Source organism: Gavia stellata, chromosome 4 (assembly GCF_030936135.1).
Source record: "Gavia stellata isolate bGavSte3 chromosome 4, bGavSte3.hap2, whole genome shotgun sequence".
NCBI lineage: Eukaryota > Metazoa > Chordata > Aves > Gaviiformes > Gaviidae > Gavia > Gavia stellata.
In genome coordinates, this window is record NC_082597.1 from 39883524 (window position 1) to 39897820 (window position 14297).

At 38.9% G+C, this 14297-nt stretch overlaps 2 protein-coding genes across 4 annotated transcripts in view; both read left to right on the top strand.

Annotated features, from left to right (window-relative positions):
- The window catches only part of RAP1B (RAP1B, member of RAS oncogene family), a 32394-nt gene extending 25867 nt beyond the window's left edge, over nt 1–6527 (top strand). The window contains exons 6-8 of the mRNA XM_059816998.1: nt 1361–1504; nt 3732–3847; nt 5289–6527. Coding sequence (XP_059672981.1) covers nt 1361–1504; nt 3732–3818 — 231 coding nt within the window. The 3' untranslated portion in view covers nt 3819–3847; nt 5289–6527. The remainder of the gene's footprint in view (nt 1–1360; nt 1505–3731; nt 3848–5288) is intronic.
- Nucleotides 6528–13220: 6693 nt separating this feature from the next.
- The window catches only part of NUP107 (nucleoporin 107), a 30868-nt gene continuing 29791 nt past the window's right edge, over nt 13221–14297 (top strand). For all 3 annotated transcript variants that reach the window (XM_059816377.1, XM_059816380.1, XM_059816379.1), the window contains exons 1-2: nt 13221–13250; nt 14037–14122. In XM_059816377.1, the coding sequence (XP_059672360.1) occupies nt 13243–13250; nt 14037–14122 (94 nt within the window). In that variant the 5' untranslated portion in view covers nt 13221–13242. The remainder of the gene's footprint in view (nt 13251–14036; nt 14123–14297) is intronic.

Below are 14297 nucleotides of genomic sequence, written 5' to 3' on the forward strand. Positions count from 1 at the left end.
GACTAGAAGTCTTCCTTGGAAAAAAAAAATAATGTAAGCAATGAACAGTTTTGTTAAGTGTGCTCATCTCATTTAAACTGTGCTTATGGAAACTTTGATCCCTTCCTTACTGCATGTATCCACATATGCTTCTGCTGCCAGCAGACACAGAATGTATTAAACTTTTCAATTTCAGGAAAGTTCATTGTGACTCTTGTAATACATGCCACCTTGCACTTTCTTAACCGTAAGCATTTGCGGATCTTGCCTATGTTCAGCAGATTTCTTCCAGAAGTGATTTATTACCCATTATCACAAATGTATCTCAGAAGGGTAGTATTTAAGTTGCATGTGCCTTTCCCACCCAGAACCTACTAAGTTATAGCCTTGTTTAGCATAAAATTAATTTTTGTACACTAAAATAAAGAAAATGTGACTATATTTGAAACCTTAGTTTACATGGTATATTTATACTGATTCACCTAAGCTTTCTTCGGTAGTATTTTGGTAGTATTTCCTTGGAATTGTATTTCTCTTTAGAACACTCCCCTCAGTCTTGAAAGCCATTCCATAGTATCAGGAGAAAGATAATGAGCTTCAAGTTGCAACTTTAGTTCTCACCAAAATTTACATTAAGTTTTTTCCTACGCCGACGTTTAGGCATGACTTGCTTTCTTAGTGTGGGGAAATTTAATGATCAAAATATTGTAAACCTTTTTTCAACACTTGAATTTGGGAGAAATAGCTATGTCCTAAAATTAGTAAACGGAAGGAAAAAAAGCCCCAACTTTGTATGATTGCCTTTTCTTGCCACAAAGGTCAATTCAGTGTTTTCTGTAGTTAGTAATTTTGATAAGCTAGCATGTTTCTTTCCTCTATGTGCATCAGATTACTAATAAGAACTGTGTGAGCAAACTGCACTTGAAAGGAGTGCAGATCCTCTGCTTCCAGTGTAATGGTGAAAGGAGCTTCAGCATCCTTCATTATGCTACCCAATGCAGGCCACTTTTTCCAGGGCTTCTGAACATCCAGGAATCTTGTAGCAGATTCTTCAGTAGACTTCTTGATACCTTAAATATCTAGAAATGAAATCTCATTAGGTCTTCTAGAAGATGTGAAATTTTTTTCTCAGTTGGCGGTGTACTGAACCTTCAAACCATTCCCCCAACTGCACTGCCAAACAGCAGGCAAAAAATGCAGTCACTTTGTTTTTATAGTTGTATGCGACTTCAATCTTTAACTTAAGTTTCTGTTATACCAGAGCTTGATTATTCTGGAGGTCAGGATCCTCTAAGGATTCAGATAGCATTTTTGGTGTGCATTTACATTGTGACTTACCAAAATTTTAATGAATTCATTGCTGGTATTAAATTGTTTCTAGGTCCCTATGATTCTGGTTGGCAATAAGTGTGACTTGGAAGATGAAAGAGTTGTGGGAAAGGAACAAGGTCAGAACCTCGCAAGGCAATGGAATAACTGTGCATTCTTAGAGTCGTCTGCAAAATCAAAGATAAATGTTAATGAGGTAAGGCACACTACCTGTGGGGGGAGGGGTGGCAGGGAGAGAAGGATGGGACACTGTTCTGGTAACCAAACATTACTGTTTGTCAAGAAAAATTAACAAAATTATGAATAGCATTCACTGGAATGCACAAAACTGTACAAAACTATTGTGAGAATTTGTGAGATGTTTCTAGTAAGGGATGTAGTTACCTTTGACTTCGGACTTTTTAAAATTTTACTAATTCTAGTATAATTTGTTTTCAAATTATATTCATATGAATTCAGGATAAATACTTTTTTCATGTTACATTCCCTAGTTGATATGATCGGTCCACTGAGAATGCATTGCTAGACTACTTTTTTTTAAAAAAAAAAAGACCTTTAAGAGAGTTAAGTCCTTAAAACTAATTGATTTAAGTTATTTGGTATTAAATTATTTGAGATAGTAAGGACAAAAACTCTTAAGGGTTTTGTCCAAATTAGCAGCTGATTAGAGAAGAGACCTAAATAAGTGGTCTGCAAAAAAAAAAAAAGGAAGAGGCAAACACCTCTACTACCTAGCTACTTTTGTATTTAGCAGGAGCTAGGCAACGAAGCTGGTGAGGGGTCTGGAGAACAAGTCCTATGAGGAATGGCTGAGGGAACTGGGGTTGTTTAGTCTGGAGAAGGGGAGGCTGAGGGGACACCTTATTGCTCTCTACAATTACCTGAAAGGAGGTTGTGGTAAGGTGAGTGTTGGTCTCTTCTCCCACGTAACTAGTGGTAGAACAAGAGGAAATGGCCTCAAGTTGCGCCACGGGAGGTTTGGACTGGATATTAGGAAAAATTTCTTTACTGAGAGAGTGGTCAGACATTGGAACAGGCTGCCCAGGGACGTGTGGAGTCCCCATCACTGGAGGTGTTCAAGGAACGTGTGGACACGGCATTGTGGGACATGGTTTAGTGGGCATGGTGGTGTTGGGTTGATGGTTGGACTTGATCTTACAGGTCTTTTCCAACCTTAGTGATTCTGTGAAACACATGCATTTTTGGGACTTGCCATAGTGCATGCCTTCTTATCCAGTGGGGGTGCCAACATAAAGAAAGGGATGCAAAAACATTTAGAAAAAGAAGCTGTGTTAGTGTTTGTTTCTGGAACAGCTTGAATATTATGATAAACCCTGCAATTCATTGTGTCTTCTGGAAAACATTGTTGGCAGCATCAGTCAAGTTGAAAGGGCCTCTGTGCAAGACTTGCATGTAATCAAATGAGGATGGTGGTTTTAAGCATAGCTGATTTTAAAAATTAGTAATGTGTGTTTAATTAGTTGGGAATTTCTAGAAAATATTCAGTTTTTCTTAAATACAAATTAATCAGTTTAACTATATAGAAGTCATATGTTTAATAAACTAGAGCTTACTTCCATCAAATACTGAAGGCCCGTGTTAGAATGTTTGCTGCTTTGCAGCCAGCGCTTAGGAAACTGCTAGGATAGCTTCAGTATGAGGCCTTCCTTGATTTAAGAGATGCAGAAATAACTGGAACAATGGTCAGTTATGAACAAAACAGATGCTATTTAATTGTAGTATGTAGACTTGTCTTAAATTAGCTGTTCAACAAAATCATGTTCTAATTAGAATTCTAGGAGATTCAAAGTGTGAAGGAGTCTCATACATGAGTTACTTTTCTAGGAAATGTTATGCTTATGTCATGCTGTAGTCCTAGAGAGGCTGCTGAATTAATTCCCTAAACTTCAGTATTTTTATAGTATCTGGAAAAGCATGATCTCATTCGAGTACAATATTACAGAATATGCAGTGTCCTTGAGTTAACCATGAAAATGTGGAGTTGAACTTACTAGAACTTTTGTTTAAAAGAATATCTTTAGAGTGATTTGAGTTAGAGGAAAGCTGTGGCCTGTTTCTTGGCCTCAGTGCTAAATTGCAAAGTAATAGCATATAGTAGTTGATCATTGTGACATATATCATGCATGTTCAGATAAATTTGACCCAGAGATTAAACAGGTGCAGATTATAGATACCTTTCCAGTTTGCTTCATTGGAAGCAGAAAAGCTACAACAGAGAGTTATCTTAAACAGAAAATAAACAGGTATTAATTAAGTATACAATTTAACTTTATGGCTTTGTGATAACTAAATATTTACAGGGGTTCTTGAGTATGTGAGTACATTATGTATGAAGATTCAAGGCTTAAGGTTATGAGAGATGCCTCTTAATTTCAATAACCAACTGATTTTTATATTCTCAGATCTTTTACGACCTTGTGCGGCAAATTAACAGAAAAACTCCAGTGCCTGGAAAAGCACGCAAAAAGTCATCATGTCAGCTACTTTAATACATAGCTGTACTGTAGCTCTGAGCCAGGTAAACCTTTTAAAATTTTCTGTGTATTATGGCTATTAAAAACAAACAAAAAAACCTAAACAACTGTGGTAGCTGTTGATGCAGAACAGCATTGAAAATTCTTGATTTACATTATCATAGAAATTTTTATGGTCTTTATTTTGCCATTCCAAAGTCAGAACTACAAATATGTGCAAGATACACTGTTCACACTGTATCATACTTTTTTTCCAAGCTTTAAGGTGTTGGTAGAGCTCAAATTGAGGATGTTCATTCTGATACTTCAAAACTTTAGCTTTTGGAAACAGCGTGGTTTTTTTTAAAGGCTGATAGAATATACTGCAAGAGCCCAATTATCAGGAATGTACACTGTAAAATATTGCAGTTTGCATGCTAAAATGTCACTTTCTGCTTTAAACTCCTACACATACTTGCATGATGTCATAGGAATTTTAGCTTGGTTTCTTTGGATTATATGGATATTTTATAGGCTGCATTGTAATTAGTACATTTGGAAGATAACAGTGAAGTGATCATTGTAACACTCCAAATATTTGACCTGGAGCTGTTGGTTACCAGATCAATTTCTTACTTGCTGGCAGTTGGCTAATGTTCTATATGACTAAATCCATGCTTTAAGAATGCTGCTGAAGGCTCAAACAAGCTCCGGCCTGCTCTTTAAGCAAGCCTTTTCAGAAGTTAGTCAGCAGGCATGAATTTTTTTTCTGCAACTTGTTCTTGGGCAGGTTGTTTCCCCCTTTCCACCTCTGAGCCTTAGTATGGACAGAGGTCTCTCTTGATTGACCTGACATCATGCAAGTTGCCTGTTCATCTCGATTCCCTCCAATTTTTCTGGACATATGGTGGTTTGGTTGCTTCAGTGCTATGATCCATTATTTTGTTATCTGATATACACGTGTTTGATACAGTGGAAGATCCTGGTGTAGGACATTTCACTGCCATAAATTGCAGACTTTTATTAATATTCAGATAGTGCCATGTTTAACTCTTTTTGGTATCAATATTAAAACTTAATTTGAACAACTTGAATCAGTTCAAAGTAAAACTGAGAGAGTTCCAAAAGCATTTGTTGAAGATGGCAGAAATGGATGCTGCATTTCCCTAACAGGGCTTTCGATTCAGGAGCTTTGATCCTCCAAATGTGTTTTTGTTTTTAAAGCCACTGGAACTGTCATACTGTAAGCAAAACCAGTCCCACCCATCAAATACTACTTCCGCAGTTCAGCATGGATTACCATATGTATCCCAATTCAGTTTTACTAATTGAGACAGTCTGTTACTTGTTTGTACAGTAGAAATTATATTAGTAGAGCAGAAGTGATAAGGTTATCTTCTAAGTGTGTTTGCTAAGAACTTTGCTAGTTCCCGCTTTAGTTCTTTTAACTAAAGAGAAATGACAAATAGCTGTTACTAATACTAACTTCTTGTTTTGTTGTTACAGGTCTGAAGAACTGTTGCCCAATTCAACAGTGCCAGCATTCCAACTTTATTAAACCTACCAACATCTTAAATGGACTTTCCTGTGGTGGTACCCTTTAAGAAATGGATGAAAGCTACTACATCAGTTTGCACATTCTAATCACTTTCCAGTGTCACGAGAGATTTTTACTTATAAATATTCTAAGTGTATGCAACTGGTAAAACCAGAGCCTACATCCAGTATTACTGATAAGAGACATTGTTCATCCACCAATGTTGTACATGTATGAAAACTGTGTACTGTATACTTCAACAATCCCCACTTTCTATTGGAGAGTACAATAATGTAAATCCTAAAAGCACCACTATTTTAGCATAATAAAAGAAAGTCCAAAGAGCTCCTATATAGACTACTCCAGATAACTTTGCTTCATCGGTATTTGTAGCTTATTGTAACTTTTTTAAAGAAATACAGGATCATCATCATCGTATTGTACAAAAGCGCTTTGATTAACACAACAGCTATATAGTTTTTTAATTTTAGGAAAAACCTGTGGAGACAGTGATCTAGTCTTTAAGAGTCCTTTCAGTATAATGTCTGACTAAAGACATGGCCTTTAATATCTGTTGGGAAGGAAATGTCCAGACTTTTCAACCTTTTATTGTATGTTTCCTTTTCCTTGTTTACATAGGGAACAATGTTTATAGTTGTGTGTACAGTGGGGGTCTACAACAAGAAGTGTATATTTTAAAACAATTTTTTAATGATTTAACAATTTTTTGTAAATCATTTTCGGGCTTCTGCAGCTGTAGATTCTCACTGTGAATTCCCTTGCTTGCTCATGCATAAGTGTATTTGCAATACCAAATATACAGGTTTAGTACTTTTGCCTGTTAGTGATTGTTTTACATGTGTAACGTTTTGGTTGAGATGTTAAATGGTGGAAGAGTACTGTGGATGTGAATGTGGGAAGTAATTTTAATCATGTGTAATTGGTCACAGGGCCTAAGTTGCAGTAATTAACTTTTGCTGATTTATTTAACAATGCCTTGTTGCTTTGTATGCATTAACGTTTGGGTGTAAAGATTGTGTGTATATCCAACAGGGAGCCACAGTATTTAAATTGACCAACCTAATGTTACAACTGCTTTGAGGTGGCCAAATGTAAACTAAAAGCCTTAATTAAAGTGGTGCAATTTTGTATGAATTAGCATCAGTAGTTCAATAAATTTGGATTGCCATGCAAGGGCTTGCATTACAGTTATATACTACTTGAATGTTTTGTGTTTTAGTAGTGCTAGTAAATATTGATTTTTAAATCTCTTGCACAGTGCAGATTCATACATCTTAGGATGAAAAGGAACCATTATGACTTTGTCTTCTGACAAATACATGCCGTAGATATTTCTTCTAATAGCATCCCATGTGCTAGGGTGGATGAATTTCTGACTGAATGAAATTCCACGTACGGTTTTGGACTTGGAATATTCCAGGTTCTAACGTAAGGGAGAAAGTCTCACAGAAAATACCTGTCTTCAAAAGTTAGGCTATGAGTGGCTGTTTTGGGAACTTGCAAATATGTTGCCTGCTATTTTCCTTCTTTCCAGCAAAAACTCATTGTTAAAATTTACTTAGTGTAGCTAAAAAAAAAAATTCTCTTGGGAGAAAACATGATTTTTATGCATGATGAAACCAATTTGGTTTCAAAGAAATCTGCAGAAGAGCATTCTTGCGGTATTGAGTGTAGAGTTTTGCAGACTTTAAATGTCTGTTAACACTTTTGCACTGTGAAGTGGAATGCATGGACTGTGGATGATTTCCTGATCTTGGCTGTGCTGCTGAAAATTAATGTCACACCCAAATACTTGGTGCCTCCTGTTTCTCTGGCACAGAATTACAGAGCTTGTTCTAACCCATTCCTACAAATGCAATCAGATTAGGTTAGCTAATACCGGTAAGCTTTGAGATGGTTTACATTGCCCAAAGTGAATTAAGGAGCCCAGCTGATCCTTCCTGCTGGTAATTTCATCAGTCATCACCGTTGTTTAATGGAGGTAATACACTCTTTCACTGTGGTGAGTCAAAGTTAAGACTGAAATTCCTTTTCATTTATCACTGGAAATGAGAGCACGTGGTTGATGATCCCCATAAATATCTCTTGGTACTCTGCATCCTGATTGGTCCCCAGAGTAGATGAGACTGGAGCACTGGATGCTCTAGTTCCTTTTTCACTAAGTATTTTCCTCCTTGATGAGCTAATCAGTATTTTTCCTCCCTTCACTTTCAACCTCGGCTTATTCAGGTCTTATAACACTTTTATGTCCCAATTGTCCTTTTGTCTGTGTTCTTTTTAATGTATTTCTTTTCCAGGCAGCTGTGTAGATGGCATTGGGTGGGAGGGAGAGAAAATTCTTTGATAGCATCGGAGAGGGGGCCCTGGTCTGGTCTCAGTGTCCAGCCAGAGTACTGATTACAGGGAACATCAGGCTTTGTCCTGAAAGCTCTGTACTGAAGTAATCTTGGTTGCTCTGTGGAACAGTAAATGTGAAGTTCCCCAGCATTAGAGGTAGTCAGTTTGATCAAACCCCAGGAAAGTAAAATTCTCAGAAACTCCAGGCGTTGCCATCCAAAGATTGTGCTAAATATGTGAAATATACTTTTTCCCGCCTATATTTAGAACTTAGGCCAGATTTGTAAAATCAACACATCATAACCCAGGTAATACCTAAAAAACAGTATTTTTCTCCTTGAAAACTTAGGCAGGCTTCAAGGGAGCAGTGTCCTGGTTGTTAAAGGAAAGATGCATGACAAAATGATGCTGAGGAAGTGATGGACATGAAGCATAAGGAAAAATGCATGAAAGAATTTTCTTCATATCTAAATAATTACGGCATAAGAAGCTGTTCCCACTGAGGAAGTGAACATCCAGTTCCCTGCAGGAATTGGAACTATGTAAGCAGTTACCAATTCTAGAAAAGAATCCTATCGTCTGAAATTTTTGAACAAACTTTTACATATCTTCAGGATAGCTGCTTTGTGTACCAACGCTTAAGAAGTTCACACTTGAACTACTTGTACAGAAACAGAACACTTCTCATAAACCTTTGGATGAAAACATGCATAATTCATATCTTGAGAACCAATGCAGTAATTTTCCAAATTCAGTGTTAATACACATGTATTACTGCTTGTAAAGTTAGTTTATGCTTACAGTACAGACAAAGGTTGTGACTGCTTTATTTCCACCCTAATCTGAAGTTGGTATATGTATTTAAATGTCTGCACTTTCTATGGAAAAAGTAATGTTTATGTCCTGAAATATAGAAGTATTATTTAATGGAATTGCACTCTTCCTATTAGGACTCTTTCCTGTCAGTATAAATTTATTTCTTATGTCTTACCTTGTTACTAATGCCCTTCTTAATCCTGAAATTATTCTGTGAAATGAATGTCTACTTGCTGAACTTACAAGAATATTTTGAGACTTTGCAAGATGTTTTCAGATGTCCAAACAAACGGACTGTAAGCTCAAACTACTACTGCTCTTCTGCATAAGAGAACGTAACTTGTGGAAAAGCATTGTAGAGTTAGATATTGTTTCATAATGTGTACTGATATTGCAATACTAGAAATGGGAGGTGGGAGGAGAATATTCCTGGAATTTGGATTTAATTGTGCATTTTTCTCCTTTTCTGCTGTTTTCTCATGGGTGAACACTAAACATGAGGATTTTCTTCTTTTAAAATGCTCTAAGCAAACTACGGATGAATCAAACTTGATGGGTTTTTTACAAAGTTTTCTAACATTTGCCAGTTTTGGGAATAAGTTAAAGGGGGAGAAATTTTGCCACAATACTGTATTAGTTCTAGATAGACTTCAGTCTAGATGTATCAGTAATAGAAAGTTATTTCTAGATGTGAATGGTCAAAAATAGTCGTCTATATACAGCTGTCTGTAGCACTTTTTGAATTGCGATATGAACATGCAGCCAAGCATCAGCATAGACTGAAAGCTTTTTGTCCAGTTTTAAACTGTCCCGACAGCATTAGGCTATTCTTCAATATATAGCTTTTATTTTGCCTGTGTATGGGGAGGAGAATAAAAGCAAAGAAAAATTTGCTCAAATACGTAACAAAATGCAGTTGGTTGTATGTAGTTCTCTAAGGTACCATTAGAGAAGCAGAGCTCTTAATCAACTTAGGTTCTTATTTCTGAGTCAGAAGCACCTTCTGCTTTTCTTTGAAAGGTTTATGAACAACTTGAAGATTCTTAAAACCTAATTTAACTTCTCTGTTCTATGAAGTAAAACTCTGGAATGATACATCTGTTGCAAACTTTACATTCTTAGTCTGGAACTATAAGTGAAGTTGTTTTGTAGTCTTGATTTTGTTCTCAGTGTTGTGATATCTGGGCTTCAACAACAGATAAATGTGGATTTGGATGCTTCTTTTTTTTTTTTTTTTCTGTGTTTGGGGGTTTATTTGTCTGGTTTCTCAAATACCCTCCAAAACCATTTATTTTCAGAATTTTGAACCATCAAGCAGATCATGGCTTCCTGTTTTCAGTGAGATGTTCTTTAGGCAGACATTTGTGAATGGAGAAAGGAATGTCTTCATAATTCCACTGTACTCCCTTCAGCCTCAAGAAATACTAGTTCTGCAGAACAAGAAGTTCTACAGCTTCATTGTTTTAAGAAACTTCACTGCCACCAGGATTTTTTTTTTTTTCTTTGAGGTTGTAGCTGGGGTGAACTATTTCATTTGAAAGACATTGTAATTTCTAATTAATTCATGTAATATCTTTTTGGCTATCATAAACTTGGGGGGAGGGGTAATTTCTGCAATCTTGGATACTGAGTGAAATTATAGTAGAAGTTACAGTTCCTTCTTTGGTCAGTATACTTTACCTTTTCACACTATGTGGCATTTTTACCTTATCCTTCTAAATCTAGCAGGGAGGAGTCAGCAACTTCACTCCTGTACTAAGTACAAAAATCTACATGTGAAATCCCAGCTCTCATAAACTGGGTTTACTGCTTGTAATGTGCCCAATACAACAAAGACTGTTGGCACTACTGTCATGATTTGCAGACACAAATAAAATGACAGTTACAAATTTGTCTTTCTTTTTCCTTTTTAATAAAAAAGGGGGTTTAGCTGAGCTTCCTCAATAGGAATAGGCATGGAAATCAATTTGTTTAGGGTAAGACCCCCCCAGAAAACATTAATCTGAGAGTCAACGCGGGTATTGAAATACTACGCAACCACATAAATGCTTCAGTTAAATTCTTGAGATTGGTTTTAAAAAAAGTTCCCTTACATTAAAGAAAGTGAAAAATTACACACTTCCAGGAATGTGTTTCAACTAAGAAAAGATGGGCTAAAGCACAAGCAAGCTTCCTTCTCTTACAAAAAGGCAAGGTATAGTGTAGGTTCTGTGGTTTTCTTTGTACTGAATGCAGTTGTGCTGCTATCACACATTGCACAAGAACTTTGTCGTGCTCTTGCTTTTGATAGTTCTGAATTAAGACTACAGTTTTGTCATGTTTGCAGCTTAGTAATGCATTAGAGTAATTCCTTTGATTTCCATGAACCATCTATGTTAAAACATATTTTGTAAAGAGTAATTGGAGTTTTGAGTTAGTTTACTTGTATATCCTGAACTTTAACCTAGTACCTCCTGCAAACCCTATTAACTTCATAGAAGGCTAGTAGGGAACAGAGGAATCTTAGGCTTTGGCGATAAACCTGCCATGTTTCTGTGTTAGTTGTACTAGCTGTTGAGTTGTCTTTGCTTGTCCTGCCTCTGTAAGTACGGAGCATTACTACCCCTTGTGATACTTGACAACATGGCTGCAGTTAGGATCAGTGTTGATGCAAATATGTGAAACTTAAGATGGATTTATAATTTTCAATTATAAATTTAAATTCAGAGTCCTTTATATCATGCTAAAGGAACATTTTATGTAAGAACTGGCTGAAAATTTTGCATTCCCTTCTGCTTGAAAGTGTAAGATGCTTACATGAGACCTTCAGTTCTTTTTTTCTCCTTTTTTTCTTCTTTCCCTCCTGTTGGATAAATATGAAGTGGGATGCTAGTCAAAAAGAATACTGCCTGAAAACACACCTCAGGGGTTTTGTCCTGTTTCCCTCCTCACCTCCTTACCAGAGACAACCTGAAGCCTCTAAGGTGCTTCCCCAGTTTGTGTTCAAAGAGGCTGTATACACTAAGACAAGTTCTCTCAAGGGCCCCAAATCTTTTCTTTTACAGGCTTGTTGGTGGGGGTTCGGGTTTTTTTCTGTTTGGTTGGGTTTTTTTTAAAGCATGTACATTGCTCTCTTAACCTCTCCTTAGCCTTATTTCTTTTGCTTCGTTCTCATCTGCCATTGATTTGAGTAAACTTGAGGCAGCACGCAAAGGAAGTGTTTTCTCTGTCATGACATCTCCTATTTGTTTACCCTTTTCTTCCCTGAGAACGGGCTAGCCTGAGAGCTTGAGCTGTTGGCAAAGAATTGAACTAGATATTAATCTATGCATTACTCTGAATTTCCCACTGCACTACAGAGACAATAATGCTACACTGTTTTGTGAGAGGTAAATTCTATTAAAGATGTAGTAATGAATTAGGATATAATAGTTCTTTAACATTCTTTGAGTTTTCTGATGTAATGAAGGTGGTTTCCTTCACTTACACTTTCATGACGGTCTACATAATAGAGGGACTTCTAATACGAAACTACATTTCCTGGGTGACTAATCTACTAAGGGTCTTCTAATTGCTTGTGCTTTTGCATACCCAATCTTCATCAGGATTCTCAGCTTTCTTCTTCTTGTGAAGCCTTCTACAGTTAGGCTCTCCAGCAGCTTCAGTGAGACACCCAAGGTTGGGAGTTGCAGCATTTTATCAGCATCTTAAGCAAGCTATGGGACTTCAGATGAGGTCTTGCAATTCTGCAGCCTTTTGCAGCTGTTTTCAGATGTATCCCTCTGTACGAGGAATTTAAATGCCTAACTCGCTCAAAGTACCCCCTTATCACTGTGGCCTCAAATACACCCGAGTACTTCCGAGTGTTTTTCAGAACGGGCCTGTCTACACTAAAAATGCAGTTAGCAGCATTTTTCCTGTACTAAAGCATAACTAAGTGAACTGTCAGTAGCACCTACTCACTTCTCTGCTGGACTAATATTTTCCTGCAGTTAAAAAAAAAGTGCAAAATCCATTCTGGGGATGAAGACGAGAGGTAGTTCTGTAACTCAGTTTCTCCAGAGAGGTAAGGGCTGAGTGACCCTCCATGGTGGTTACTACTTTACCTTGGTGCCAGTAGTCCGAGTTACGCTGGGAGAAACGGTGAAGGAAGAGAAATAGGCCCAAGTTTGTGAAGCGGTGAAAACAGGCTCATCTTGACAAAGCCAGGGGTGGGAGGCAGGTTGCTCCAGCTGAATGCGTAAGAAAACTTTTTCAGCACTGGATTAGTTCTCCTCTGTGGAATGCCATAACCTAAACAACACTGGAAACGTTTCCACTGACTTCTTTTTTTAATAGGCTTTGTCGCTTAATGTGGGATCCCACTGCCCGGGGACTGACAGAGAACCGCGGCCTTTGCCCAGCCGCAGCTGCCGCCCGGGCAGAGGCGGGCAGGTCATACCCTTACCTCTTCCCCACCACCACGGCCTGGCCTGCCTCAGCACGGCGGCGGGGCGGCCCTGCCTGCCCGGCCGCGGCTCGGCTGCCCCCAGCACAGCCGCTCCCCGGCCGTCCTCCCCCGGGGCCGCCCCGCCGGCGGAGCTCGGTGCCCGCGGCCCGTCCGCGCCCAGGTCAGGCTGCCGGCGGGCGCGGGCCCCGGAGCGGCGCAGGCGCGGTGCGGTGGCCCCGCCTTGCGCGAGCGGAAGCTCTCCCCTCTCCTTCCGGGCCGCGGGCCGGCGCTGGCGGAGGCGGGAACACTCGATCGCGGGCTGTGCCGGGCCGGAGGCCGCCATGGAGAGGTGGGAGGCGCGGAGGGGGCGGCCGGTGCCGGCGGGGCGTCCCGGGGGAGCGCGGACCCCCCGCGGGTGAGATGCGATGTGACACGTTCCCCTGTCGGCCGCGGAGGAGCGGGGAGCGGTGTGCTCGCAGTGCGGGCTGGAAAACGCAGCAAGGCTGGAACGGTTTCTGAGGGGTATCAAAGACTATTATGTCGCCCGAGAGCTTTGAATCTGTCTGATTTCTTTTGGCATAGATTGAACGGGAGTTGTTAATTACGCAGGAATCCTTGAGGCGGGCCTTCGCAGGGTGCTCTGCAGACCCGCTTGCTCAGGCAGTCACAGCTGTGGCCTTCACAGTCCGCCTGGAGCTTCCCCTTTGCATGTTAGTAATTGTTAGCGATTTTTTTCCTCTCCTGCAAGACACGTAAACTTTCCCAGTCTGTGGTGATTTTGCGTATCTGAAGAAAAAAATCAAATAGGGAAATCATGTCATTATTTCAATTGAATTTTTCAATTCAAAATTTAATTTCGCACCGTTGCATCTCTTACTAGTTTGTGGGGTTTTTTTTTTTTAATAAGAAAACGTCTGTTGTGGTGTAGGAGAAACAAAGTGGGGGTTTACCAACAAACTTATTTTCCTGAGCTGATGAGCAATACTAGATGTTCTGTAGAGGAAACTGGACATCAGTAGTAGAATTGGAGGTGACTTACGCTTTAAGTTTCCCAGTTGTGGAGTTACTTGAAGCAACAAAAAAATCTTGCATGTTCTGCTTGGATTTACTTTCTTATTGTGTTGCTGTTCTCTAGAAGTGGTTTTGGAGACATGTCATCCCCCCGAGATGCAGAGGTGGCCAGACATGGACGGAAGCAAAGCTCTCAGAAAAGAGTTTCTAGTATCCTTTTTCTGTAAAGACTTTTTATCTTCTCTTTAATCATTACTTGTTTTGTTCACAAGCTGCGTGTATTTTTACCGCTGCTTTGATTTTGAGCATGTTGAGAATGGTTTTCAAATAAACAGCAAGTTACTCTGTTTTATACCAGTTTAAAGTGAGGAATGTATCAATATAA